At 44.2% G+C, this 27,899-nt stretch overlaps 1 protein-coding gene across 1 annotated transcript in view; it reads left to right on the top strand.

Moving 5' to 3' along the window:
• The first annotated feature begins 12,405 nt into the window (after window positions 1–12,405).
• CSMD2 (CUB and Sushi multiple domains 2) overlaps window positions 12,406–27,899 on the top strand; it is a 540,846-nt gene continuing 525,352 nt past the window's right edge. Inside the window, 2 exon segments of the mRNA XM_042948549.1 lie at window positions 12,406–12,418; window positions 13,172–13,388. Coding sequence (XP_042804483.1) covers window positions 12,406–12,418; window positions 13,172–13,388 — 230 coding nt within the window.

The raw sequence follows: 27,899 nt of genomic DNA, 5'->3' as shown, positions 1-27,899 counted from the left end.
TCAAAATGATGACAAATGAGCTGCCTGTGTATCGCCAGGCAGGGAAAATCATATTTGGAACACAGTGGTGGCTTCTGTGTTAAGCATGTCCAGGAGAATCAGAGAGCCTGGAGGTAGAATTAAGAAGCTGAGCGGCATGGGATTACTTCCCCAGAGCAATTGGTTGTGGTACAGGGACAAGCTTGCTGCCTCACCCCATCTGCTGTGCATTGTTTCATACCTTTTCTGGATGCATCCCCAGCTTGAGAGGAGGGAGACCCTGTTTTGTTTTTATGTCCCTGAGGCACAGCAACTGCACTAAGCTCTTTTCAATAAATCCTAGGCTCTGCCCCAGTGCTGGGTGCAGTGTGGAAACAGGACTATAGCTTTGGAAGTGTGTCCCCAGATGGTGTGCGGAGTCCTCGCAGCCTGGCAGAGAGAGGCGCTTGAGCTTTGCTTTCTCACAGACCTGGGTTTGAATCCCAGCTCTTCCACTTCTACCTGTTTGACCTTGAGTGTGTTGAAACCTTGAGGAGCTTCAGTTTCTTCATGTGTAGAGTGGTGGGGTGGGACGTAATAGTCATTTCAAGGGGTCATTGCAAATGTTGGGGAAATAATGTTGATGAGGCTTGTGAATGAACATTGGTTTCCTTCTCAGACCTGCACAAAAGCACTAGTCTCTCTGGGTTCGTTTGTATGTGTTCTCTGCTCTTCCCCTGGGATCCCATAATGAGGTGTCCCTGAACCACTTGTTCAGTGGAGAGTTAGGAAGATGGGCCAAGTGTGTCTGTCTCTGTATCCCACTGTGAACTCCTTGAGGGCATGGAGCACTTTATACAAAATCCATCCTTCCCATCTCCTCACCCCCATACACAGGTGGCCTGCAACTAAGTAACCCTCCCCAGATTTGCTGAATGAAAGATTGAATTTGCTTGGATCTCTGGGGTTCTTGATAGAATCTAGGGGCTTCCTAACTGGGATGATGAAAATTGCATCTTTATTTTCACTAATTTCCTGTTGAGCCTTGGCATTTCTACCAATGATGAATATAAGCAACAGAGCAGAGCAGTATTAGCAGTATTTATGAATTTGTCACTGATGAAATCACAGGTATTTTCATTACCTGAAAATACAGTTGTTGCAACCATCCAGAAATAGCGTTTATGGTTTGAACTACAGTATTTATCAGGCCCACTGCTAGATCTTATTAATATTGCATTAATAGGGGAGTACCTATATGACCAGATGACAAATTTTCAAAATAATTTGAAAACTGTATTTCAATATAATCGGTTTCCTTTGCAATTCTATATATTTTGGTTTATTTTAAACATCTATTTCATTAAAAACATTTATTTTATTTAAAAACATAATTTGTGGGGTGCCTGGGTGGCTTAGTAGGTTAAGCGTCCGACTTCGACTCAGGTCATGACCTCGAGGTTTATGAGTTTGAGCCCCATGTTGGGCTCTGTGCTGACAGCTTGGAGTCTGGAGCCTGCTTTGGATTCTGTGTCTCCCTCTCTGTCTCTGCCCCTGCCCTGCTCATGCTCTGTCTCTCTCTTTCAAAAATAAATAAACATTAAAAAAATTAAAAAAAATAAAAACATCATTTGTGAAGACTTCATCAAGCTGCCAAAGAGGGTCATGCCACAACAAAGGTGAAGAGCCTCTGGTGTAGGTCTGTGAATCCTTTGAAATGAATGAAAAAGATGGAGGGTTAGCCTCCTGTGTATATTATTCTAGAGAGTATTTCTAGCTTTCATTAGGAACTCCAAAATGGCAAAGAATGTGATCAGTGGCTCTCTACTAGGGGAGATTTTTCCCACCTATGGGACATTTGGCAATGTCTGGAGATATTTAGGGTTGTTACAACTGGGAGGTGCTACTTGGCAAGGCCAAGTGGGTAAGGCCAAGGATCCTGCTAAAAATGCTAGATGCAGAAGACAGCCTCCACAACAAAGAATTATTCTGCCCCAAATGCCAGCAATGCTGGGGCTGAGAAACCCGGGACTAGACTATCACACATATCACAGAGAAATGGACATTTCTCTGATTAAGATCTCTAGGAAGAAAAAAAAATCAATGCACAACTTCGTCAGAAACACCTGTGGTAATTCCCTCGTCCAACCCTAATGCACATGTGCAATGTCTACCAGGTGTTGGTGCAATGTCTACCAGGATTACAGAGAGAGGCAGGGCCCTGGGGGGGCTCTGGGTCTGCACTTCAGTAGGATGTGTGACCTGTTAGACTCGTGCGCAAGGTCTAGCCATTATGAACATCTCTACTGGGCACTTGGTGTCCAGGCAATGTGCTGGGTTCCGGGGATCAGTTTTAGTGTGGCAGAACATGGTCTCTACCCCATGGAACCCACACTTGTCAGGGAAGACACATATGCCATGTGTGACGGTGGAGATGCAGGGTACTGTGAGGACACATGGCAGGGTGTGTGTTTGGATGTGTGTTGGAGTGCGGACAATTCACCTTAATGTAGTGGTGCATGAGGGTCTCTCGTGTAGGGTGGTAAATTCTGACCTGTGACCTAAAAGATCAATAGGAGTTGGCCAGACCAGAAGATGGGGAAAGGATGCTTTAAGGGAATGGCACGTTTGAAGACTCAAGAGTGAGCAAAGGAGCACGGAGCACAAAAGGAACAAAATGGAGGCTGGCTTAGACTGGAGTGCTATTTAAGGGAAAGAGTTGCAAAAAGTGAAGTGTGGGAGAGGGGCGGGGTCTGGCTCATGCAGGGGAGGGGTGTCTTGTGCACCATATGTAAGGTTAAGGGCTTTATCCAGAGGAGCCATTGAAGGAGTTTAAGCGAGAGTAGCAGACCATTTTTGTTTTGTTGAAAGACACAAACTGGGAGAGAGGAGAGAAGAGACCTGGAATTTGGCCAATGGCTGTTGCAGGGAGGGAGGGAGAGTGAGAGGGAGGCAGAGAGGGTTGGAGGGAGGGAAAAAGGGAAAGAGAAAGGAAGAGGGGAAAAGACTGATGGAAGGAGGGAGAGAGGGAGGGAGAAACCTCCCAGGAAACTAGGAAAGGCTCCTCAGAGGAGGTAGTATGTGAACTGAATTTGGAACAGTGAGTAAGTTTTGCTAGGTGTATAAGGAAGGGGAAGGGCATTCCAGGCCAAGCATCGTGAAGGCCTGAAAGGGCCTGGGGTGTTCGTGGATGATGAACTCTTTGGTGTGACCAAAGCTCGTGTGTAGAGGAGAGGGGCTAAGATGAGGCTCAATGCCAGCATCTCCACAACCATGGTCTCTACCCTGCTCCTGAAGGGTGATTGCAGAGGGCCAAAGATACTGTTTGACCCCTGCTCCTGCCATCTGTTCAGACAAGGTGCCCCTGCCAGAGGGCACATAGACAACTGGGCCAGAGTCCAACTGGAGACTTGAGGAGCACAGTTGGCTCTCTGTGTGGCAGGCGAGACAACTTCAGTGGACATAATGATTTGCCCCACATCTGCAGCTCTCCTCTGAGTTTCCTCTTAGGGCGGTTTCATTAATTACATGGCTTCGACAAATCCATATCTCAGCCCAGTGTGCACTCCCAAATTCTAGTCTACAGCCCTAATTGCCTTCTGGCCATCTCTGACTGGATGTCCCACTGGCTTCTCCAACTAAATTTGTCCAAAATTGACCTTATCAGTCAATAAATATTTGCAGAATTGAATTGAATTTTCCTGCCAAACTTCTCAAAAGAGTTATCTCCTAAAAATTATCATTATTTGTGGACAACATGATTGTGTACCTAAAACACCCAAGGGACCCAACTGGGAAATCTTTAGAATTAATAAGAGTTCAGAAACCCAGTTGGATGCAAGATGAATATATAAAAATCAATAGGTTTTCTGTATATCAGTAATAACCAGCTAGAAAAATAAAATAATGGGAAAAGATGTTATTCACTAGAGCAACAAAAAGTGCATAAAATGTCTGGGAACAACCTTAACAAGATGTGACTGGGACCTATATAAAGAAAAGTACAAATCTTTACTGAAAGATTAGCTGGTTTTTATTGATCACTTATAGTGTGTTGGGTACCATCTGAGCATTTAGCAATTTAGCAGGTATTATCACATTAATCTATAAAACCATCCTGGAAGTGAGTGTTAATTTTAAAGATGTCAAAACTAAAGCTTAAAGGGTTTACATAAAGTGTCCATCAAGTATTATGTGGCAACAACTGAAATTTGCACCCAAGGTTTTTGCATCCAAACCCACACTTTTGACCTTTTCCTAAGCCATCTCCCCAATAAGCCATAAATAAATACACAGACAAATGAAGTTGGAAGGTGTTGTCTGCATATTTTACAAAGATTAATTCATTTCACTCCTCCATTCATTCCCACAGTATGTACTGAGTGTCTACAATGGGCAAGTACTGAACTAAGTGGTAGACACAAAAATATGAATGAACTCTCAAGGAATCTACTGATGGAGAAGCCACATAATTACATGTCATTATGTCACCATTGGTGAAGGCAAGGATATTCATAATGAGTGACTGGCAAGTAGAGGAAAAATACATGCCATTGTCTTGCGGGTTCCAAGATGGCTTTTTGGAGGAGGGAAGGAGTCTTAAAGAACCTGTAGTCAGCTAGGTGAAGGAACTGGAGAGAGAGCATCCCAAGCACAGAGAGTTGGGTGGGCAATTAATATTTATGAATTCATTCATTCAACCAACAACACTTCTATAAGCATCTGCTATGTGCCAGGTCTAGGTCTGGGAGCTGGAGATAGAGCAGAGAACAAAATAGCACCTCTGCTCTCATGGAGATGGCATTCTAATGGGAAAGGGCAGGAAATAAACAGGAAACTATATGGCAGTGGGTGCTAAATGCTATGGAGAAAAACAAAGCAGGAACCTAGAGCATCTGTTTTGAAAGTAGGGAAGCCAGGATTATATGGTGGGTGGTCTCTGAGGAGGTGATATTGGACTCCAGAGCTGAAGGAAGCCAGGGAGTGGGTCACCTGGCTACTGGAGGAAGACATTTCTGGACTCAAGGGTTCCAAGGTGGGTGTGTGATGGGCTTAAGGAAAGGATAGCCTGGAGGCTGCATGGCTGATTATGGGAATGAGGCAGTGGGATGTCCATTCGGGGAGGGCTTTGAATGGCAAGGGCTATAGCTTTTATGTTGAGGGAAATGAGAAGCCAACCAGTCTTACTAGAGAGGTCTTCCTGAGAAACATTAACAAGAAAAAGACAGGTAAATGTTGCTGCTTGCAAACTTAACATCTTAATCTACATGAAAAATCTAAACAAAACCCAAAGCACACAGCCAGGTAGAAAACAATATTTGCAACAAATAGAACAAAAGAGTAAAATCTGGATCGTCTAAAGAGTTAGTACAAATTGATAAGAAAATAGTAAGAACTTACAGAAGATCTAAGTACATAAAATTTAGAAAGCTCTGTAGGTCAAACATCCTCAAATTAAAAGGCCAAAACGGCCACAAATGTATATGTAGTATGTGTGATGTCTAGAGGATACAAATATGTAAATCAGTAAGAAAAAATAAACACCACAGTGGAAGATGAGCCAACGATTTCTCCAGATAGTTCCCAAATGGAGGATTTAGAATTATTAGGGAAAGTTGAAAAAAATGTTGAATCTGAGTTATAAAGAGATGCTAAATAAAGCAACATAGTTGTTTTCTTGGGTTTTTTTTTTTTTTTTTTGCACTATCAAGTAGGGAAAAACTTTTCAATAAGATGATACATAGTGTGAGTGAAGATGGCTTGAAGTAGGCATTCGTAGGCATGGCGGTTGAGGACAGAAGTGGAGTATGTTTTCTAAAAAGTACTTGGGCGATCCAGAGCCAGAGCATCACAAATGGTCATACCCTTTGACCCAGTAACCTGCACTCGTGGAAGTATGTCACAGGGAAATCATCCAAAAACAAATGCATGAAGAACAACCCAAAGTGTTTAATTCTCAGGATTTCCTTGGGGCCTGAAATGGGTCTCAGCTGTGTCTGGAAGCCACATTGACTGGAGAGAGACATGGGTGAACGAAGGCAACCCATCCTGGGTACAGAGAAAAAGATGCAAAGGGCCCTCAGGTTACAATCCGTAGCAGCATTCTCTTCTACTGGTCACTAGAAGTGAAGAACAAAGAATATAAAAACATTCATTTGAAAAGATACAAGTACCCCTATGTTCATTGCAGCATTATTTATAACAACCGAGCTATGGAAGCAATCCAAGTGTCCATGGATAGGTGAATGGATAAAGAAGATGTGGTACATATAGACACGGAATATTACTCAGCTGCAAGAAAGAATGGCATCTTGACATTTGCAACACATGGGTGGAGCTAGAAGTTATAATGCTAAGTGGAATAAGTCAGAGAAAGACAAATATCATATGATCTCACACATATGTGGAATTTAAGAAACAAACAAAAAAAGAGACAAAAAGTACAGATTCTTTTTTTTTTTAATGTTTATTTATTTTTGAGACGGTGCGAGAGACAGAGTGCAAGAGGCAGAGGGGCAGACAGAGGGAGACACAGAATCCAAAGCAGGCTCCGGGCTCTGAGCTGTGAGCACAGAGCCTGACGTGGGGCTCAAACTCATGACCTGTGAGATCATGACCTGAGGTGAAGTCAGATGCTTAACTGACTGAGCCACCCAGGTGCCCCAAAAAGAACAGATTCTTAAATGCAGAGAACAAACTTGACTGTTAGCAGAGGGGAGGTGGGGAATGGGTGAAATAGGTGATGGGAATCAAGGAGGGCACTTATCATGATGAGTTCTGAGTAATGTATAGAATTGTCGAATCACTATATTGTATGCCTGAAACTAATAGAACACTGTATGTTTACTATACCGGAATTAAAATAGTAATTTGTTTTTGGTGGGGGAGAGGGGAAAGTGGGTGATGGGCATTGAGCAGGGCACCTGTTGGGATGAGCACTGGGTGTTGTATGGAAACCAATTTGACAATTAAATTACATATAAAAATAAAAAATAAAAAATAAAAAAATAAAAATAATTCTTTTAAAAAAGGTAAAGAACAGGTAGCCCTTTTCTTGGTAAAAATTCAGCATTTTATTTTTTTTAATTTTTTAAAAATGTTTTTATTTTATTTTTGAGAGAGAGAGAGAGAGAGAGAGAGACAGAGCATGAGTGATGGAGGGGCAGAGAGAGAGGGAGATACAGAATCCAAAGCAGGTTCCAGGCTCTGAGCTGCCAGCACAGAGCCCAACGCAGGGCTCGAACCCACGAACCATGAGATCATGACCTGAGCTGAAGTTGGACGCCCAAACAACTGAGCCACACAGTCGCCCCAGAAATTCAGCATTTTGTAGGCTTGAAAGGATGTTGGACCCTTTTGGCATGGACTCCCCACTCTATCAGCATTTCAATCCGGAGTGGCTGCTCTCTGGGTTATAGCTTTCTCAATTCACTAATGAACATCTGATTTCAGGGAGACTTCCTAATGAGTCAGGCTTCTAGCACTATCTGTCTCCGACAGTGCCTGCCACAGAGGTCAGCCAGCCTAATGTGGACAATACCACCACCCCCAACCTCAAAACCAAAGCTGGATGCAGTTACCGCATAAGTGAACATTTGTTCTGGGACTCTGGCCATGGAAAGGCATTTTCCACTGCACTGACCAGCATTTATTCTGTCATCAGACCTTACTAAGTGTCCAGGTCTTATTTATAACAGAAAAAAAAATCCAGAAACAATTTAAATGTCTGACACTGGGAGAATGGTTGAGTAAATTCTAGTTAACCATAGACCGGAATGTTATGCGTCCATTTAAAATGCTGTTTATGAACAGATTGAATATCTTGGGGGAAAAGCTCATGTTATAATGTTTACTGAATTGTTGCACAAGAAAACCAAGAAATGACCTGAATGGCCATCAAAAGGGGAGTGGTTGAATAAATTGAGGTATATCCATGCTGTGGAATATTACACCTTTATATAAAAAATAAGTTAGATATGTATCTACTGGCCTGGAAGATGTCCCTGACGTATTGTTAAGTGAGAAAGCACGTTGCAGAGAAATGAGCTAAACCAGGATCTCATTTTTAAACAAAATAATAAAAATTCTCCCGGAATGTATCCATTTGTTTGTACAAGAGTGGAGAAGGTTGGAGAGGGACATATACCTGCCTGGTCACTTTGGATTGGGTGGAAGGGAGAGAGATAGGAGATCAATTTTTCTTTATATGTCTTTGTGCTACATATATGGGTATCTGTGTATATTACAAATGCACCTTGCCTTTTGTAATTTGAGACAAGAATAATTTACTGAAAAAAGAGCATACAAAATTATATACACAGTATTAGCTCCACAATGTGAAATATGTATGGAAAAATCTAGAAAAAAAATGAAAATATTCAACAGCGGTTGCCTCTGGGAGGAAAGTGAGGTTATAATGCTTTCCCTTTTTTATCCTTGCCTATATTTCCCAAATTTTCTTCAATGAGCAAAATGTATAAATTATTGTTTAAAATATAATGGCTTCCACCTTCTCACTAGTCCATCTTGCCTTTACTTGCTACACTCTGGCCTCGGTCCACCTTGACTCCTGCCTCCTGCCTTTGCTGAAATTTATGTATCTATTCAGCACATCCTTACTGAATTCTAAGCAGTGGGGATACGGCAGGAACTAGGACAAAGCTCCCACTCTCTGCGATCTGCTTCCGGAGGGACCATTCAGATATCAAACTGAGTGACCTTGCCCAAACCGTCATCTGAGCCTGGTCGGTGGTGCTCAACACACTGAGTTACCTTTTCCTGTGTGGAACTGCCCTCTGGTTCTCTTCCTGCCATTCTTCCTGCCCCCTACTGTATCACCTTTCTTGGCCCTGTGTGTGGAAAGGGGCTCTGTTCTGAGCCCCTTCACTTCTTTTTCCATAGCAGGAGTACTGTTTATACCCGGATCCTGAATCAGAAATGGTAGATCTGTGCAGGTCTGAGCCCAGGAAGCAGCCCAGGATGCTGGGGATGGTGGTAAATGTTGGTATCAGTGGTTGTCCAGGACATGGATGAGAGTGGCCTTTAAGGTGTGGTATCTGTAGGGTCTATACTCCAGATGTACTCTGTGCAGCCCCCACGTGGGTGTATTTGCTTATGTCTGGTCTGGGATCTGGGCCCCATGGTCCATCACAGGGTCTAATCTAGAGGAACTAACAAACGAATGAATGAATGAGTGAATGACATAATGCAATGACATCACCAGGTTTTAGAAACATGAATAGATCTGGTGCCTGTACCAGTGAGGGGGAGTTCAGGGGAGTGGATTAGGGGCTCCTTTGAAGCTTTATTTCATTATTATTGTGGCTGAATATTTTTCTGGTTTCTGGGCCACTTATGTCTTATTTTGTAACCTAATTTGTTCAAGACCTTGTCCAATTTTTCAATTATAATGCTTGTTGTTTTCCTATTGATTTGCAATAGTTCTTTGTATATTAAGGCTATTACTTTTGTGCCGAACATTTTTGTATCCCTTTCTCTTTTGTTTCTATTTTTGACATACATATACGTTTTGCGTAAAACTATCAAGCTGGTAGTATTTTCCACAGCTTTTCTGTTCGGAAAATGAGTGAGATAGTTATTTGCCTATGTTTTTTTTTTCTCTAATTATTTTTTGGCTTGATTTTGTTTTAGCTTCTCTTTTCTCCATCTGAAATTTGTTTTACTAGATGGTGTGAGTTGAGGAGGTAGCAGTTCTTTTCCCAGTTAAGTCGGTGACCATGCAAAATGTTTTTCTTTTCTCAATGATTTTTTAATGTTGTCCTATAGGTAGTTCAGTTTTTATGTGTATTTCTGCTGTTTCTGCAATACTATTTCCTGTTCTGCCTCTCCCCTCTTAGACCACTGCCCCACTATTTTCAGAAGCATCATCTGGTAATTCTGGCTAGGATCTTGCCAAAGGAAAATAGTGCACTCACTGCCTTTTCAAAAAATATGCACTGTCTGTGGCCATCTATTTTTCTAGTTAAACTTAGCTATCATTTTACCAAATTTAAAACAGGTCATTGGGCTTTTGGTCAGAATTGCATTAAACTTGTAAATTAACTTTTCAATAACTTTTCAAAAGGTTAATATTCTAAATTAACCTTTCAATAGTTAGTCTTTCCGCTCAAGATGACGTTATGTCTCTTCAATTATTCAATTTTTTAAATCCCTTTCTAAAAGTTATTTTCAGACACTGCCTGCACATTTCTTACCAAGTTTATTTCTATGTAGTATATGCATTTTGTAGTTATCATAAAGAAGAACTTTTTTCTTTATATTTTTATCTGCCACTGGCATATGGAAATGGTATTGATTTTGTAAACTTACTTTGCATTTGACTTCTTTGCTGAGTTTTTTTTTATTAGTTCTAAAAGCTTTATAATTGATTTTTTTGTTTTCGAGTATACTAAAATATCATTTGCAAACCATGTTTTTTTCTTGCTCCTTTCTCTCTCTCTCTCTCTCTCTCTCTCTCTCTCTGTGTGTGTGTGTGTGTGTGTGTGTGTGTGTGTGTCACATGAGTTAGCTCTCTTCCAATAAGCCATGAAACCTCACAGGTGAGAGTAGCATTTCTGTCTCATTCCTGATCTTAATCAGGTGTTTCACCATAAGTTTGAATGTAGGTTACTGTTCTAAAATGGATGCTTTATCATGATAAGGAAATCTTTTTTTTCCTAGTTCCAAGTGCTTATTTTAATCAGGGTTACATGTCTGATTTTATTAAATGCCCATTTAGCATTTATTCAGAAGACTTTAGCTTTTTTTTCTCTTTTTTAATGGGATACTTTGTGTTAAGAGATTTCTCTCAATATTAAAGTCATTTCAGAGATTAACTGTCCTTTGTCAGTTAATCCCTAAAGTGGGCTTTAAAAAAATTAGCGTTGAGTCCATTTATCAGCATCGCAGTTAAGGAGGTGGGTCTCAAGTGGCTGCTCCTGTGTGAATCCCATCTGTGAGTAATCATGTGGTTCGGGCTCCATTCCTTAGTATGTCTTTGCCTTAGTTTCTCATTTGTTCACTGGAGGTAATATTAATCATATTCACCTTATAGGGCTGTTGTGAAGCTTAAACAACTCAATATATATAAAGTTCTTAGAAGAGTGTCTAACCGAACATTCACTAAATAGAAGCCATATATTAAATTATTGGGAATTTACCATGTGTGTGGTATTGAGCTTGGGGTGTGGATTCAGAGACAGGAAAACTCACATATGGTCTGTCTTCTCATTGAGCTTACAGCCTGGCAAGAAGACAGATACTTATGAAATAATCACATGGAAGCATGGAAATTTGCTTCTATGATAAGTGCTATCAAGGAAAGGTTATGGCATCATGAGAACATGTAATAAGGGGATTGAGCTAGTCAAGGAGAGACACTGGACTGAAATCTGAAAGACAAATATGCACAGAAGGTAGGGAAGAGTATTCTAGGAAGAGAGAAGAGCATATACAAAGGTCCTGTGGCTGTGCAGGAAGATAGTATGGCTGGTACAAAGGACTGAGAGAGTGGGGTTTGACTGGACAGCTAGTGGACACTGGGTCTAAGAGGTCTCTAAGAGCCAGATCATGCAGTGACCCTCCAAGGTCTACAAGTGATTTTTCCTTATTGAACAGCAACGAGGAGCCATGGAAGGTTTGGTGTAGGTCAGGGGGAAGGGGAAGTAACCAGATCAGATGTCTGTTTTGAGTAAGACGCCCCTGGCTGCGGTGTTGGCAAGGACCAGAGTAAACATGGTTGGCCAGTTAGGAGGTTATCATGCAGTCCAAGGGAGAGACTGGTATGAGTTGGCAGGAGTGAAGGGGACAGGGTGGTAGATGCCTGTGGGGCTGTGATGGAGAGGAAGGGGCCAGAGGAGAGGGAGGGAGGGGGACATCACTAGTCTGAGCATCCCAAAGGAGATGCCGGGGCTGGAGCTCAGAGGGAAGTCTGGCCTGCACTGTGATGTTGTAGGTTGTTAGCAGGCAAATGGGGAGGTCCTCTAGACTAGACACAGAGGAGAGGTCCCAACACGAAGCCTGGAAAGGAGCCAGAGAAAGAGTAGGGGAAGGAAAGGAGGAGTGGGTGGTGGCATGAGAGGAAGCCTGGGACCACGCTGCTCCAAGTGTGGTCCCCAACCATCAGCGTCATTGTATCACCGGGGGTCCAGTGAGAGGAACAGCCTCTGGCCCCACCAGGATGCTGTCCATTGGGAGGGTCAGAATTCACATTTCAGCCAGGCTCCCAGGCAGTGTGCATGCACGGTGAAGTCTGAGATGTTCTGTTTCCAGAAGGAGGGTGTGCATGACCAACAGCCTTAGAGGCAGCAGAGAGAGAGAGGTCTGTTAAAGTGAAGACCGGAAAATATCCGCTGGACCCATCAGTGACCTTCGCACACCTGTTTGGGTGGATCAATAGGACCTGAAGGCAGAAGTGACAGAGCTGGAGAGTGAGTGGGAAGTAAGAAAATGGAGACAGAAAGTATGGACATATTGTGTTTTCTAGAAATCTGTCAGGGAAGGGGAAGAGAGAGACGGGGCTGGAGGGTGTGCGGTGAGAATTGTTTTCTTAGTGATGGAGTCCTGAGCACACTTAGGATGGGAAGGCTTCATCAGAGAGGAAATGATGGAGCCTGTGTAGCATATATAAGAGAGAAACACGAATCAGGTTCTGGAGGGTAAAATGGGGATGGGATCTGCAGGGCACAGGGGATGATCATGTTTAGATTGGAGCAGGGGTGGCTCCTCCACAGTGAGAAGAAGGACGGCGTGGGGCAGGTTGGATGGGTTTGGAATCAGGGGGACCAAGGGATTCCCCCTTGTGGCTTTGTGTTCTGTGCAGAGCAGGAGGAGAGACAGCAGCTCAGAGGAGGGGCTGGGAGAATTGGGAGCGGAAAATGGAGAAGGTTGCGAATTATCGTTCTGGCATTTGATGTTCCAGAGGAGAAGCCTGCCTTCTGCCCGGTCTGGTTGCTTTTAGTTTCAACTCTCTGAGCCTCAGTTCCTCGCTTCACAGTCATTCTGATGCTCAAGTACAATGATGTACATTTTATCACCTGCACAGTGCATGACATGTGCAAGCTCATGCTCCATCTGTCATCCATCTTCCCTCCCTCTGTGCCACGCCTGGGGTGGCCTGGGAAGCACTTGGAAAAGCGGGTTAATATTCCTCCCGTTTCTCTGGAAGCTTCTAAGAGTTCTGGCCGTACTGATCTGTGCTCTTTCTCTTTCCCAGGCCAAAACTGCACATTCCAACTGCAGGGTCCCAATGGGACAGTTGAGAGCCCAGGGTTCCCGTATGGCTACCCCAATTACGCCAACTGCACGTGGACCATCACGGCGGAGGACCAGCACAGGATCCAGCTTGTGTTCCAGTCCTTCGCCCTGGAGGAGGACTTTGACGTCCTGTCGGTGTTTGATGGCCCGCCCCAGCCAGAGAACCTGCGAACCAGGTACCCCCTGAGCTCATTACCGCAGCCACCAGAGAGAGCCCTGAGAGCCAAGTTCGCTTGCCAACAAAGACCTCTGTTCTTATGGGGTCTGCCCTCAACTCTTAGGCTTTCTTTATATTTCCAAATTCCTTTCTCCAGATTGGAAGTACCCAGTAGGCAGGACTGATGGTAGTGTACTTGGGAAGATAAGATAGAAGACACAAGGGGTTACAGAGAAATTTTTGTCTTTCTATTGAGACTGATTTTGCATGGATTGATGTGTATGTGTGTATATCTATTGGTGTATATTCTTTGCACACATGGAAATCTATTCTCTCCCCTTGGCCCAGCAGATATGTGCTATAGGCTAATAGTGAGTATGTCTCTTACATCCTGTACTGGAAAACCATCAAGATGGATTGTTGGAATTTGCCTTATGTTTGCGTGGGGCAAAGTTCCCACTCTCTCAAACCCCATCCTGGTTATTGGAAGAGAAAACTATGGAGAGCGCTTTCCTGCACCCCATCCCCCAAGCTGTCTCCCAAGGGGGAGAGTTCACATCGAGGAGGGAGACGGGAAGGGAGGCTACTGCTTGTCCAGACCTGTCTGGGATGAAGGTCAAGGCCCAAGAGTCCTAGCACTCCAGGTTTTGCTGGCCTGGTGGCCTGCCATGCTCTGTGGCAAGCCTTGTCTGGGTTCTGCCAGTCAGGCTCTGGGCTCCTCAGGGAGCCAAAGGGTTATTGGTTTACCAGCCAAGCCCTGGGGAGCTCAGGGTGCTAATGAATGGAACAGTAATGATTGGTTTCCTGGCAAGTGCTTTAACTCTCAAGGTTTTGTTTAAAGATGCTTCTGTGCCCTCAGCTTGCGAGCTCCCGGAGCAGGGTCACAAACAACATTTATAGGGAAGCACCAGCCCTCTTCTCTCCCACCCCCTGCACTCTTAGGGCAGCATGGAGGTGAGGCTTCCCAGCCTGCAGCAGGAGTGGGGGCAGCTGGGACCCCTCTGATTAGTAGTTCCTCCTGAACAAACCTGGGCTTCTCCATCTTACCTTGACATTCAGCAGCTTCCGCACACAGTAGGTCTTCAGTGAAAATTTGGGGAAGAGACTGGAGTCCTCTTCACTTATTCATTACACAAATATTTCAAGAGCACCTCTTATGTTCCAGACACTGGCCTGGGTGCAGGGGATGTAGCAGCGAGCAAATCAAAGCCACTGTCTTCACTGAGGCTACATGCTAATGTGGGAGACAGGTGTGGATGTGAATATGTGAGTTTAGAGTTCAAGGACATTGGGGCTAGAGATAAAAAATTGGGAGACTTGGGGTATAACACCATGAGACTGGATGAGGTTGCAAGGGAGAGAGTCCTGACCATCAGATGCTGAGCTCAGGTGACACCATCTGGGGGCACCTGTGTCTACATTTGATGAATGTTGAATGACGTTGAAAGATAGGAAGGCGAATGGGGTACTTGGTTGGGATGTGGACAGCGGAAGGCAGCCTCCACTTCTGTTCCAGCTTTCCTTACGCTTACGTCCGCATGGATGTGGTCAAACCTCTGTTTTCCGATGTTGGGTTTGCTCACTCTGAGAGTGAAGTACAGAAGACCCACTGGAGGTGGGGGTATTGCTCTGGCCCAGAAGGGTGGCGGGGGGTGATGTTGGTAGGGGAGGCCCTGGATGTGTTTCCGGCCCCCACACAGCCCACTCTGGCCAACAAGCCATGTTTGAGGACGAGGCTCCCAGGGTTTGCACCCTCACTACGTTTGCACCCTCACTATCCACTACCTGCTTGGGTTCTCCCTTCCTGTCACCTTCCTGATCTGCTCATTTTAGTTCATTTCCGTAGCCAGGGGCATGTAGGCTTGGCAGAGGGGAAGGGCTGTAAAGAGTGCTGTGCCTCTTGGGGCCCCACAGCCAGAGGAGCTCACTCCTTGGAGGACACTAAGAGGGGATGTGATCCCAGAGGGCAGTCCTAATAGCAGGAAAGAGTGGAATATGCAACTCCTGGAAAGTTTTGGAATGGATCTTCTTTAGGGGTGGGGGACGGGGACAGCAAGTGTGTGTTCGCTGGGGTTCTTGTGCAATGTTTTCATGATTTTGCATGGTTATTGGGTTTTCTTCTTATTCATGAATCAGTTTCTATCTGTATGTTTGTCCAAGAAATCATCCATTTATGGAGATTGTCAAGGGTCTCAGCTTAGAATAAACATATGGTTTCCCTTCTCGACGGGTCTGAGAGCACACCTTCTTTCTTGCATCTGCTCCTGTGTGTTTGTGTTTTCTTTCTTTTTACTCAATTAGTATTGTCAGAAGTTTGCCTATTTTATTGATCTTTTAAACATCCCACCTGTAGGGCTATCAATTTTATTCTTTCTCTGTTCTCTGATTCATTTCTGCTTTCATCTTTATTCATTCATTTTCTTCTTCTTACCTTAGGCTAATGTTGCTGTTTTGCTGATTTCATGAATTGAATTAGTTTCATTATTTCCTGTTTGATAATAAAAACATTAAGAGACATTTTCCCCTAAGTATAACTTTAACCATATCCCATAAATTTTGATGGATAGTCGTTAATTTAGGAAGAGTCTCTAATTGTGGTTTTGTGCCTTCCTTGACTCTGGGATTTTTTTCCCTCAGATTTCCCTCAGATTTTTTTATACTTAAAATGTTATTATCTAGTTGTATTGCATTATGATCAGATGATGATTTCTACTTTGGAGAATTGGTTGGCTTTTTTCCCCACAGCACAAGATCATTTTTTTCTTAGTGTTCTATGAGTATTTGAAAGAACATATGTGAAAAATTCGTGTTATTAACATTATGCAGTTTTTCTAATTTCTTATTTTCTGAATGATGTTTGTCAAGGATAAGCAATACATTTTTTCCCCACATTTTTGCCATTTTCTTATCAATTTCCCTTTTATTACTAAGTTTTTACTTTATATATTTTGGTGCTATACTCTTCAGCATGTATGTTTAAACATTAGATCTGAAGAGTAAACTTGATTTTTTTTCAGTGTAAAAGTTATCTTTATTCCCCCAACTTTTTTGTTTTAAATTCTACTTTGATGCTAATACAATCGCCTTCATAGTTTTTTTTAGGTTTGCATTTATTGGGTCCCCCTCTTTCCCAATTCCTCTGTTTTGAATATTTCTGTCATTATTTTAGGTGTATTTCTTAATACAAAATACCATTGGGGGCGCCTGGGTGGCTCAGTCGGTTAAGCGGCCGACTTCGCCTCGGGTCATGATCTCGCGGTCCGTGAGTTCGAGCCCCGCGTCGGGCTCTGTGCTGACAGCTCAGAGCCTGGAGCCTGTTTCAGATTCTGTGTCTCCCTCTCGCTGACCCTCCCCTGTTCATGCTCTGTCTCTCTCTGTCTCAAAAATAAATAAAACGTTAAAAAAAAATTAAAAAAAATAAATAAAAAAAACAAAATACCATTGGATTCTTACTTTACAACCTTTACTGAGAGTCTATTCTTTAACAGGAAAGCTTAATCTACTCACATTTTTTTGGTGATAACCTATATGTCTGCTCTAGTCTAATATTTCATGCTTTCTGTTTTAAAGTTTTCTTACTATTATTTCCTCTCCTCTACTTTCTTTTTTAAAACATTTTTTTAAGTTTATTTATTTATTTTGAGAGAGAGCAAGAGTACTCGAGGAAGCGTGAAAGGGGCAGAGAGAGAGGGAGAAAGAGAATCCTAAGCAGGCCCTGCACTGTCAGCACGGAGCCAGACCTGGGGCTCAATCCCATGAACCATGAAATCATAACCTGAGCTGAAACCGTGTCTGACATGTAACCGACTGAGCCACCCAGGTGCCCCATCTTTTTCTCTAGTTTCAAGTGCCCGTTTTCTTTGCCTTTGCCTTTTCTGTGATTTTGATTCGACTAGTGGTTAAATTACTTCTTCAGAACACATTTTAAGGTGTATTTCTCTGTCAACATCTTGTCTGGCTAGGCTTTTTTTAAAATCAGGTCTTACTGGCACGGCAACATGTAGAAATTCCTTAGTGTTTGTAGCATGTAGATACCTGCCTCTTTTTCATACTTTCCAGAATGGACATTTATATTGGCTCTTTTTAATATACCTTTGATTATTTCCATAAGAATTTAGGGGATCAGATTAAAGGAGAGTTTAACACATTGGCTTGGTTTGAACTGGAAATTTCCCTCTTGAACTGGAAATTTCTTTTTAGATTTGTATTCATTTGGATGCTATTGTTTTTTTAAAAAATATTTTTTAATGTTTATTTGTTTTTGAGAGAGAGAGAGACCAAGTGTGAGCAGGGGAGGGGCAGAGAGAGAGCGAGATACAGAATCCGAAGCAGGCTTCAGGCTCTGAGCTGTCAGCATATAACCCAGCAGGGGGCTTGAACCCACAAACTGTAAGATCATGACCTGAGCTGAGGTCAGACGCTTAACCAACTGAGCTACCCAGGTACCCCAAATTATTTTCTATTTTATTTCCGTTTTGGATTACTCACTGCTAATTTATAGAAATACAACTGGTTTTCTTATTGTTGGTCTTATGTCCTGTGACCTTGCTGAACTTATTAATAGTTCTGATGCTTTTTTACATCTGTGAATAAATATTTTTGTTTTTCTTTTGCAATGTAGATGTCTTTTATTTATTTATTTTTTGCTTAATTGCACTAGATAGGATCTTACAGTATGATCATGACTAGAAGTGGTAAGACTGGACATCTTTGCCTTGCTTTTGACCTTGAAACACTCAGTATTTCACTGTTAAGTATGATGTTAGCTATAGGTGTGTGCTAGATGCCCTTCAAGGAAGGTGTTTTTGTAAAGGTTATTTATTTATTTTGGGAGAGAGAGAGAGAGATAGTATGCTCGAGTGGGGGGGGCGGGGCAGAGGGAGGGAGAGAGAGAATCTTAAGCAGGGTCTGTGCTGTTAGCACAGAGCCCAGTATGGGGCTTGGTCCCATGAACCATGAGATCATGACCTGAGCCGAAATCAAGAGTCAGATGCTTAACCGACCGAACCACCCAGCTGCTCTCAAATGAAGGTTTTAGGTGGAGGATTTTGGCACAGTCTGGCTGCAGTGGGGAAAATACACTGGATTGGGGGCCAGGCTGGTGACTGCCAGGCCAGGCAGGAGACCGCCGTAGCCTGAGCTAGATCAATGAAGAGAGAAGATGGGCGTGGCTTTGTGTGATGTTAATGAAAAGGCATTGTCCTTGTCCCTGAAGCTAAGGGCAGATTTCTAAGGACTTGTGGAGTGGAAATAAGAAGAAGAAAGAGGTGGAGGATGACTCTGCAGTGTCTGGCTTGGAAGCAGAAAACAAGAGAGATCAGTGTGCGGTAAATTCCAGTCTCCAGTAAAATGTGTTCTCACGGCATAGCCGGGTCTTTTCTGTACTGACGTTTTAATTTATTTGGCTTGTGGAATAGGAGGGCCACCTCCTCGCATGTTGTTTTTCTGTGGCAGGCCTCGATTTATACGCAGGTAGGTTCTACATTTATTAATGCTGTGATCTGTGCAAGGTTTGGCGGCTCTGAGCCTCATCTATAAAGTGGAAGTCACACAGCCCATCTTACAGTGTGGTTATAGGTCAGCCACCTGCTGCAGATCCCTTAGTGCTCCATCAGTGTTAGGTGCATCCTTCCCTGCCTGGGTCCTAGGAAGTTGGACTGCTCTAGAGGGCTTTGGTGACTGTCCTGACATTTCATCTGTGGCCCACTTACTAACTGGACTTTTTAGATCACAGGACTGCAGGTGTGGAGCACAGACACTGAAAAAGGAGTTGGGCTCAGGGCAGTCACTCACTGTGGGTGGTATCACTGAGCATGTGGTAGCCCAGCAGTGGGACAGGACCACCAAGAAGCCTCTAGCAGGTTTCTCTCTGCCTGCGTAGTTCATGGTTTTCTGCGTTCATTGTCTAAAACTTGATGGGCTTAAGTTTTGCAGTCCTGCTGTCTATGCATCTTTGAACGCATCTCTCTTTTCTTCTCTTACTCTAACACCGATCTTTTTTCACCCTATGCATGCATTCCAGCAAAAGGCTGAAGAGTCACCTCCCCACCCCAATCCCCAACTCCCTTTAACCTCACCTTTTCTCCAGCTGCTTGCTCATGGGTCGTGTTATGAGCAACAAGCTTCCTTCCTGGTTAGATTCTAAGCAACTTGAGGCTGAAAGTCAGGGCTTCCATCATGCTTTGCTGTGGCAGAACCATGCAGTGAAATGCACCTCTTGCTGGTGGAGGACATGAGCTTGAGTTGTAGCTGTTCCTTAGCCGCTGGGCATCTGCCACTCACTTTGACTCTTAGCCTCAGCATCCCCATCTAGAAATGGGTGTATCAATATCTGCTTCGTAGGTTGGTTGGTGAGGATTAAAATAGATAATGTGTGTAAACCACTTTGAATTTTGATAAGAGATAAACAAAAGGAATACTTGTATAGTTGTAGCAGAAAATCAGGAAACACCATTAAGCAAAAAGACTCACAAAGCTTCCCCCCACCCCCCGCCCCCCGCCCAAGTAAATGTATAAGTCATGTGGTAGAGCAGTGGTTCTCAACCCCCAGGGGACATCTGGCAATGTCTGGGGACATTTTTGGGTGTCACAACTGGACAGGGGGCTATGGCATCTGGTGGGTCAAGGCCAGGGATGCTGCTAAATATCCTGCCATGCCAGGACAAAGGCCAGGAGCGCTGAGGTTGAGAAATCCTGATGTAGGCGATGGAGGAGTTAAGGCCTTTGGCATCAGACATACTTAGGTTCTAATCCTGTTTCAATGTCAGGGACCTTGGACAAGTGAAACAACCCATCCGAGTCGGAGCCTCAGTTTCCTCCACTGCAAAACGGGCAGCTCTCAGTGGTGCTCTGTGCCGACAGCGGCACCTGGCATCGTTAATGAAGAGGTGCCAGTAGACACACTGCGCATGGCTCGTTCTATATGCAGATGCCATTCATCTCCCAGCGACTCCCTTTCTCTACCAGGAGTTCAGAGCCATCTTCTTGAAAGCATCTCACATTTCATCTAGAGCTATTCACAAGCAGCCACATCCCAGGGTGCCAGAAGGCAGCGTCTGGCTGCTTGAAATTAAATTTACAATAGAAGCTGATCAGATTCTTCTCATAATGGATCAGGGTGGGAAGCGAGAGTAGAAGCTGGTCTTGAGAGCCAGGGAGCCTGTAGGAGTTTGGAAATGAGCAAGAAAAGAACAAAGAGCCTTCCAGATAATGCAGTGTCAGCCCTGCCTGGATGAATTATTGCAACAATCCCCACATCTCTGCTTTGGCACAATTAGATGGCCTTTCCATGCTGGCAGACATCCTTTTGCGTTGCAGTTTTAATGCGGGATGAAGTTTTCTAATGAAATGCAGGCAGACGTAATCTACGGAGACACTGCTAATAAACAGCATCACCGCGTATTGGAGGGTTTATAGAGCGCTGGTGATGACTGCACCAGTTAAGCACAGCTAAACATCCCTTAATTTAGACATTTGGGCTCAAGTTATGGGAAACACTACAACTCGTTCCCTCAATTACTGGCAATACGCATTCTGTCATCTGCCTAAGGTGGAAATGCAATTTAAGTCATTCGGGGCTGGTTGCAGATTTCACTCAACTGGCACTAGACACCTGTTTGGAAGTTGTAAAAAATCCACAAATTTGCCAGATTTACTGTCTTCTTATAAATATGTATCACAGCAGAGGCCCCTGAAGGACCTGTCTTGTTTGGATTCCTTAAAAAGTGTTCCTTGCACATCAGTAGGGCTGTCCTTGGAGAATCTTCTCCCCAGAGTGCCTTGAGAATGTGCTCTTGTGTGTGGGAGGCGGCTGGAACGGCCCATGGGGAGGAGGGAGCATTCTTTCCGTACACAGACTGAAACAGGGAGAGGATGCTGGAAAGGGGAAAGAAGAGATGGTGACGCTGAACACCTCTCATGGGCCAGCCGCCATGCAAAACACTCATTCGTTCCATTTATTCAACCTTTATGGGATGCCTACCAGCAACACCAAGTGTTGGGGATACAGCGGTTCACAATACAGCCTCTGCTTCCAAGGAGCCTACAGTCTCTTTAGGGAGACACATAAATACAGAGGCAATGCTAGTTCACGATGCTACACGCTATGACCGGGGAGCTCTCTGTAGATGCTGATCTATCGGCCTGGAATGCCCTCCCTCCATCTGCCCCTTTGCTTAGTTATTGGTTACGCATTCTTCGAACCTCAACTCACTTGTCAATTCCTCACTCAGGGACTCCTCGGAGATACTCCTACTTCTCAACCTGGTCAGATCCTCCTATGATTACCCTCCTCAGATTACCGTGTATCCCTCCTTCATGGTTTTACATGTGCATATGTGTGATTATTTGATTTATGCCCATACTCCTTGACTGCAGACACTGTTTCTATTTTGCTCTCCATTGTACCTCCAGGGCCTGGCTTTTAGTAGGTGCTCAACAAATATTCAGGGAATGAATGAATGAATGCTCTCTAGAGGAAGGGCATGGAGGGTGGGATGGGGACAGTGTTTTGAACCAAGAGAATAGCGTGTGTAGAGGTCCAGGTAAAATCAAGAGAAGGTGAGGTGCAGGCTGAAAGTGGGTTCATCCTGGGGGAGATTGTAGTGGAGAACTTCGGGTGTGGCCGGGCCAGATCATCAGGGGCTCTATGTGCCGTGCCAGGGAACTTGTCAGGTATTCTAAGGGAAGTGGGGACACCCAAAAAGGATTTAAGCAGGGATTTCATGCGTTATCTAATCATTCAACAGCACCCCCATGAAATGAGCAGTGTTAATTTTCACTGCAAGAGTTAGATAAGCATCTGAGGTCTCTAAGCTACCAGGGGGTTAAAGGAGGAGTGGACCATGGGTCTCCTAGAGCCAGAAAGAAACGAGGCATGTTTTCCCCCACACCAAAATGCTTTCTTACTACATTGGATTCATTTCATTTCCTTTTTAAAAATTCATTCCGTTTTCCTTTTAAAGCAGTTTCTTTAAAATAGTGAAAGTAATAAGCGCTCACTACTATAGAAAAGTCGAGCATTCCAGCGGTGTATAGAGTAAAACAAGGTAAGTTCCTCCTTCCCCAGGCCCCTGTCCCAGCCCTACTCCCAGGAGGTAACTGCTGTTAACAGTTTGGTGTGTGTCCAATTTCTTTTTAAATAAAGATTCATTAAACTGCCCGTGAGGCTTATTGGGACATCCATCAGCCCTTTAAAAATTGTTCTGATGAATTAAGTGTAAACTAATTAGAAACATGGATTCAATTACCCTCGAAACACACAAGGGCTTAATAATTAATAGGAAGAGGGCTTGAGGCCAAAGGCATTATGGATTTTATCAAACCCCTAACATCTGAAAAGTAAATATGTTTGATTCACCCTAAATGCTGGCAGATTTGCCATCCGGAGGCAAACCTGTTGGTAGAATCTTTGTATTTAACCAAGAAAGTTATCTGTGATTTGTAAGGAATCAGCTGAAGTGTGTGGAGGCCAAGGGCAGCTGCGTATTGCTGGGGAAGGCTGCCTGGGACAGGGCAGTCTCTTTCTGGGTTATGGGAGTCAGCTTTGTTCATGATCTTTTACCAGGCAAGTTTGGGGGTCCACTGAGGTGCTTGATGACTTCGCCGAACATTTCTATGGGTCCAGGGTACCTGAGGAACAGTACTAGGCCAAGAAACACTGCAGAAGTCAGTGGGGGAGGGGGGGAGGGGACATTCCATTTATCCCCTTGGGACTATGTGATGCATTAGATGGAATTGGAGGGGGGGGGGTATTGGAATAAATATTTACCTGTTGGGCCGGGTGCCTGATTTGCCCTATGTCACTTAATCTGCAACTTCCCCAGAGGGAAGAATTATTACCTCCATTTTTATTGCTAAGGAAACTGAGTCTCAAAAAGGCTACATGCCTTGGGGCGGCTGTGTTCAAACTCCTAGATCTGCTTGACAGCCGGCTTCACAAAGGTCCACACAACTACACCAGGGTTGAAAGGGGTGGTGGAAGTGGAGGAAGCAGGGTCCGCCTGGCTTGAGGCTCAGGAAGCCAACTGCAGTGACCCACGGGGCAGCCATGTGCTCCATCACCTAATGCCAAAGGGTGGGTTTGGGCAGACGTGATGGGGGGAGGGGTTGGCAGCAGTTGATATAGAAAGCCAGGTGGGCAGCAGTGTCGGGGTCCTGAGCAATCCTTCCATTCACAGTAGGACCCTGTGGTTCAAGGTCAAAGTCAGTTTTTGTGGCAAAGCTTCACCTAGGTTGTTCGCCAAGTCTGCTATTTAATAGCAGCCAAAATTTAAGGCCCCGTGGAGCACGAGTCTCGTGCCAAAAGGCTACACAACTTCACCGCTCCTCAAGATTGGTTCTGCCCCCAGCGTTACCAGGTGTTGGTCAAAGATGCGACATTGCCCCAGAATGGAGTGGGCCACCCCTTGACCCTCATCTTCCCCTTTCTTGCTGGTGGTGGCTGTCAGGGGGTTGCTGAGTTAGGAAAGTGCCCCCTGGTTTATCCTCAACTCTTATTCCCTGAACATTTAGGGCGATAGAAATCACTGTGCAAGGACCCTCGTAACCCAGGATACTGTCCTCAGGGTAGAGGCAAGTTTGGACATGTAATTCTAGTCTTTACTCTGTTCATCAGTAGAAATGGTACCCTAACAAACCACCTCCCAAGTACTGTGTTCCTTGATCCTTTGGAATTAAAATAAATATAAAAGAAAACAAATTGTCAGCTTTTAAGTGAACCAAGAGCCAAGATATTACTTCCTGGTGTGGGTCTGAGCTGCCGCAGGATGTGGTGTCCAGAGCCAGTTGTGGGACAAGGAGACCCGGGTTCCATCCAGCATGGTTCCTGGCTTGCTTGTGATCTTCACCAAGTCCGTCCCTTCTCAGCAGCATCTTCCTGACTTATCAGTTGAGGGTGTAAGTCCCTAAAAACTCCAAAGCTTCTTCCTGCTCTGAAATTGTGTGATTGAGTGATGCTAGAAACGTCTGGAGAAGGATTATAAAATACTCCTGACCTTTTTGGATTATGTCTGCCCTACTCAGGTACTGCTCTGGGATCTCTCAGCACTTCCACCATTAGTCTTTGGCCTCAGGGTTTATTTTCCAACAGCTTGTTAAGCAGTATGGCAGAGAAGGCTTATTGTCCACCATCTCTCTTGTTCTCTTTCCACGGTACAGAGTTGTCTGTGGGAAGCAGCTGCCTAGCCAGGGACAGTGTTTCTCAGCCTCTTCTGCATCCAGGTGCACCTGTGTGGCTTAGTGGTCAACAGGAAGTGGATAGAAGTAACATATATCACTCCCACGCTTGGCCCAGGAAAGCTCCCCTGCGATCTTGTGTTCCCTCTTCTTTTCAGGAGACAGGAGATGCCCGGATGACTATATGAAGTGGGACCCACCACGAGCTACCGATTGAGAAATAAACTCGTATACACGCTTAGATCTCTGAGATTCCAAGCTTTATTGTCACCGTAGCCAGTGTGTTCTTAGCCATTGTAAGCTCTGAGTCTAGCCATTAAGGAATTTACTTTAGAACCTAGAGGTAGGTGAGGATTCTAGATAGCAGAATCTGCATGCCGTCCAGAATTGACATTCGGTCTTATTTGCTTTTGGGAAATGAAGCTCCCGGGACAATCTGGCCTTTGTGCCTAAAAATTAGGCCGTGGATGCATAGTTGAGATATTTTTTAAAGCCGTTTTTTGTGCTCCTGACTTTTGCTGGATTCCTCTTGGCACTACGTGGCTCTGGTTATAGTCCTCATCCCTGTCCCATCTCCTGGGACCCCATGTCCTTGCTCTGCCTCTTACAGGCTGTGTGACTTTGAGGAAGTCACTCCTCTCTGAGTCTCAGGGTCTCTGCCCACAAAGTTGGGGTTCTAGCATCACCTACTTTGTAGGGAAGCTGTGAATATTCAACTACCGTACAAGGTATAAAGTACGTAGAAGATGCTGGACACATGGTGAGCTCTCAGTAGATGCTGGTTGTTGTCATTATTGTCCTTTCCAAAGCTCACATCTTCCAGCTACCTCCAGTGTCACCACCCTCGTCCACCCCCACCCCCATCACCTCTTGCCTTGGTTATCACAGCAGCCTCCTGCCAGCTCTCCTTGCTAATGCCTTTGGTGTCTTCAGCCTATCCTTAATACCAGAGCTACAGGGATCATTTTATTTTATTTTATTTTATTTTATTTTATTTTATTTTATTTTATTATTTTATTACTATTATTTATTTTATTTTATTTTTAAGGAATAATCTTTTAACAAAAATATATAGAAAGGAATAGTTTTAGATTTACAGAATAGTTGTGAAGATTGTACGGAATTCCTATATATGGCTCACCCAGATTCCCTTTTTTTAACATCTCTCATTTGTGTGGTACATTTGTCACAATGAATGAACCGAAACTGATTTGTTATTATTAACCTAAGCCCATATTTTATTCAGGTTTCCTTAGTTTTTACCCAATGCCCTTTTTCTGTTCCAGGATCTCACCTAAGGCACTTTAGGTCCTTAGGTCTCCTTAGGGTCCTTTGGGCTGTGACAGTTTTTCCAACTCTCCTTGTTTTTGATGATGGACAGTTTTGGGGAGTACTGGTCAGGTCTTGTGTAGAATGTCCTTCATTTGGGATTTGTCTGATACTTTTCTCATGATTAGACTGGGGTCATGTGTCTTTGAAAGGAAGACAATGTTTTCATCACATCACATCACATCAGGGGTATACCTACAGTCAACATGACTTGCCCCTGTTGATGTTGACCTTGATTACCTGGCTGAGGTCCTGTATGGTAACTTCTCCACTCCAAAGTTACTCCCTTGGGGTGCCTGGGTGGCTCAGTCAGTTGGGCGTCCGACTCTTGATTTCAGCTCAGGTCATGATCTCACAGTTGTGAGTTGGAGTGCAGAGCCTGCTTGGGATTCTGTCTCATCCTCTCTCTCTGCCCCTCTCCCCCCTCACAATAAATAAGTAAACTTCAAAACAAAACAAAGTTACTCCCCTCTCCATACTGTTCTCTTGGAAGTCACTGTATGCATTTCACACTTGAGGAGTTAGAGGGTTGTACTTCATCTTGAGGGCAGATTGTCTCCATAAACTGTTTGAAATTCTTCGGCATGAAAGATCTGTCTGTTCTCTTCCATTTACTAATGTATTTATATCCGTATGGATCCATAGATAGTGACTTTATACTTTGGATTATAATCCAATGTTGGCTTATTTTGTTGCTCACATTGTTTTAGCCTTGGCCATTGGGAGCTCCCCTAGTTTAAAGGCTCCTCCTGTCTCCTTTGACACTTCCCATCATTGTCAGTTTTTGTTACTGATATTGGTGGTGATGCTGTTTCATCAACACTCTCCAGAGAAATGTGCTCATGTCCCTTTGATTGGAAAATGGTATTAGAACCCAAGATCTGGCTCTGTGTGTGTTCGTTCATTGCTCTTGGGGCATCACTGCTTCCAGACCCTCTTCGCCTACAGAGCGAGGAACTCTCTGTGTATACACAAACCCACATATATACACCTATCTATAAATATTTTTATGTGTATCCGTCTGTGTCTCTGTTAAGCTGAACATGAGTTCATGCTGATATCTCCAACTCTAATCCAGTACCACCTGGATCATTCTGGACACCTTTCCTTGCTTATCTGGAACCTCCTACTCCAACAGTGAGACACCTGGCTGCCACCACCTGACATGCATTTATTGAAGTGTTCAATTGTGGGATGCATGGATAGTGGTACCAGAACTAGTAACCTGTACCCCGGTGGGAAATGACTTTTTCAAACTGGAGCACAGTGATTACACTCAGTTCCTTTTTGCCTTCAGGTTCACAGATTTCACTTGTCTCGAAAGTTACTTAGGTGAGCACCATGAGGAAAATACACATCAGGGAGCACCTGGATGGCTCAGTTGGTTAATCATCAGACTCTTGATCTTGGCTCAGGTCATGATCTTGCAGTTCGTGGGTTCAGGCCCTGCTTCGGGCTCTGTGCTGACAGTGCGGAGCCTGCTTGGGATTCTCTCTCTCTTTCTCTCTGTCCTTCCCCTGCTTGTTCTCTCTCTCGCTCTCAAAATAAATAAATAAAGATTTAAAAAAATTTTAAAGAAAATACACATCAGGGCAATAGTGTGAAGGGTAAGGGGTGAGATTTTAATAGAGTGGCCAAGGAACCTGTGTCACTAAGAAGGTGACTTGTGTAGAAACCTGGAGCAAAGTGAGTTTGGTGTCTCCGCCAATATTCAGATGGCTCTGGGCCACCTGTTTCATTGGGTTGTGTGTCTTCCGTGTGCCTCTTCCTCAGGGCCCAGCAGGTTTTATTAAGGAAATTCAAAGGAGAGGAAGCATGTTTATCAGTAACTTCAGGTGATGTGAAAGACACTGAGGCACACGGATGGCACCTGTCCTTCAAAACCTGCCTCTGACCAGGGTCTCCAGGGCACAGTGAGAAAAGCATTGAAGGCAGTCGAAAGTGGTCTGGCTGGTGAAGTCAGAGAAGTGGTTTCTGACCTCATGATGCCCCTGAGCGTCGTGGAGGCTGGCAGTGTGTGTCTCCC

This window comes from Panthera leo, chromosome C1, assembly GCF_018350215.1.
Source record: "Panthera leo isolate Ple1 chromosome C1, P.leo_Ple1_pat1.1, whole genome shotgun sequence".
NCBI classification, from domain to species: domain Eukaryota; kingdom Metazoa; phylum Chordata; class Mammalia; order Carnivora; family Felidae; genus Panthera; species Panthera leo.
The sequence above is the reverse complement of the archived record's forward strand: the minus strand, read 5'-3'. Positions and strand labels throughout refer to the sequence as shown.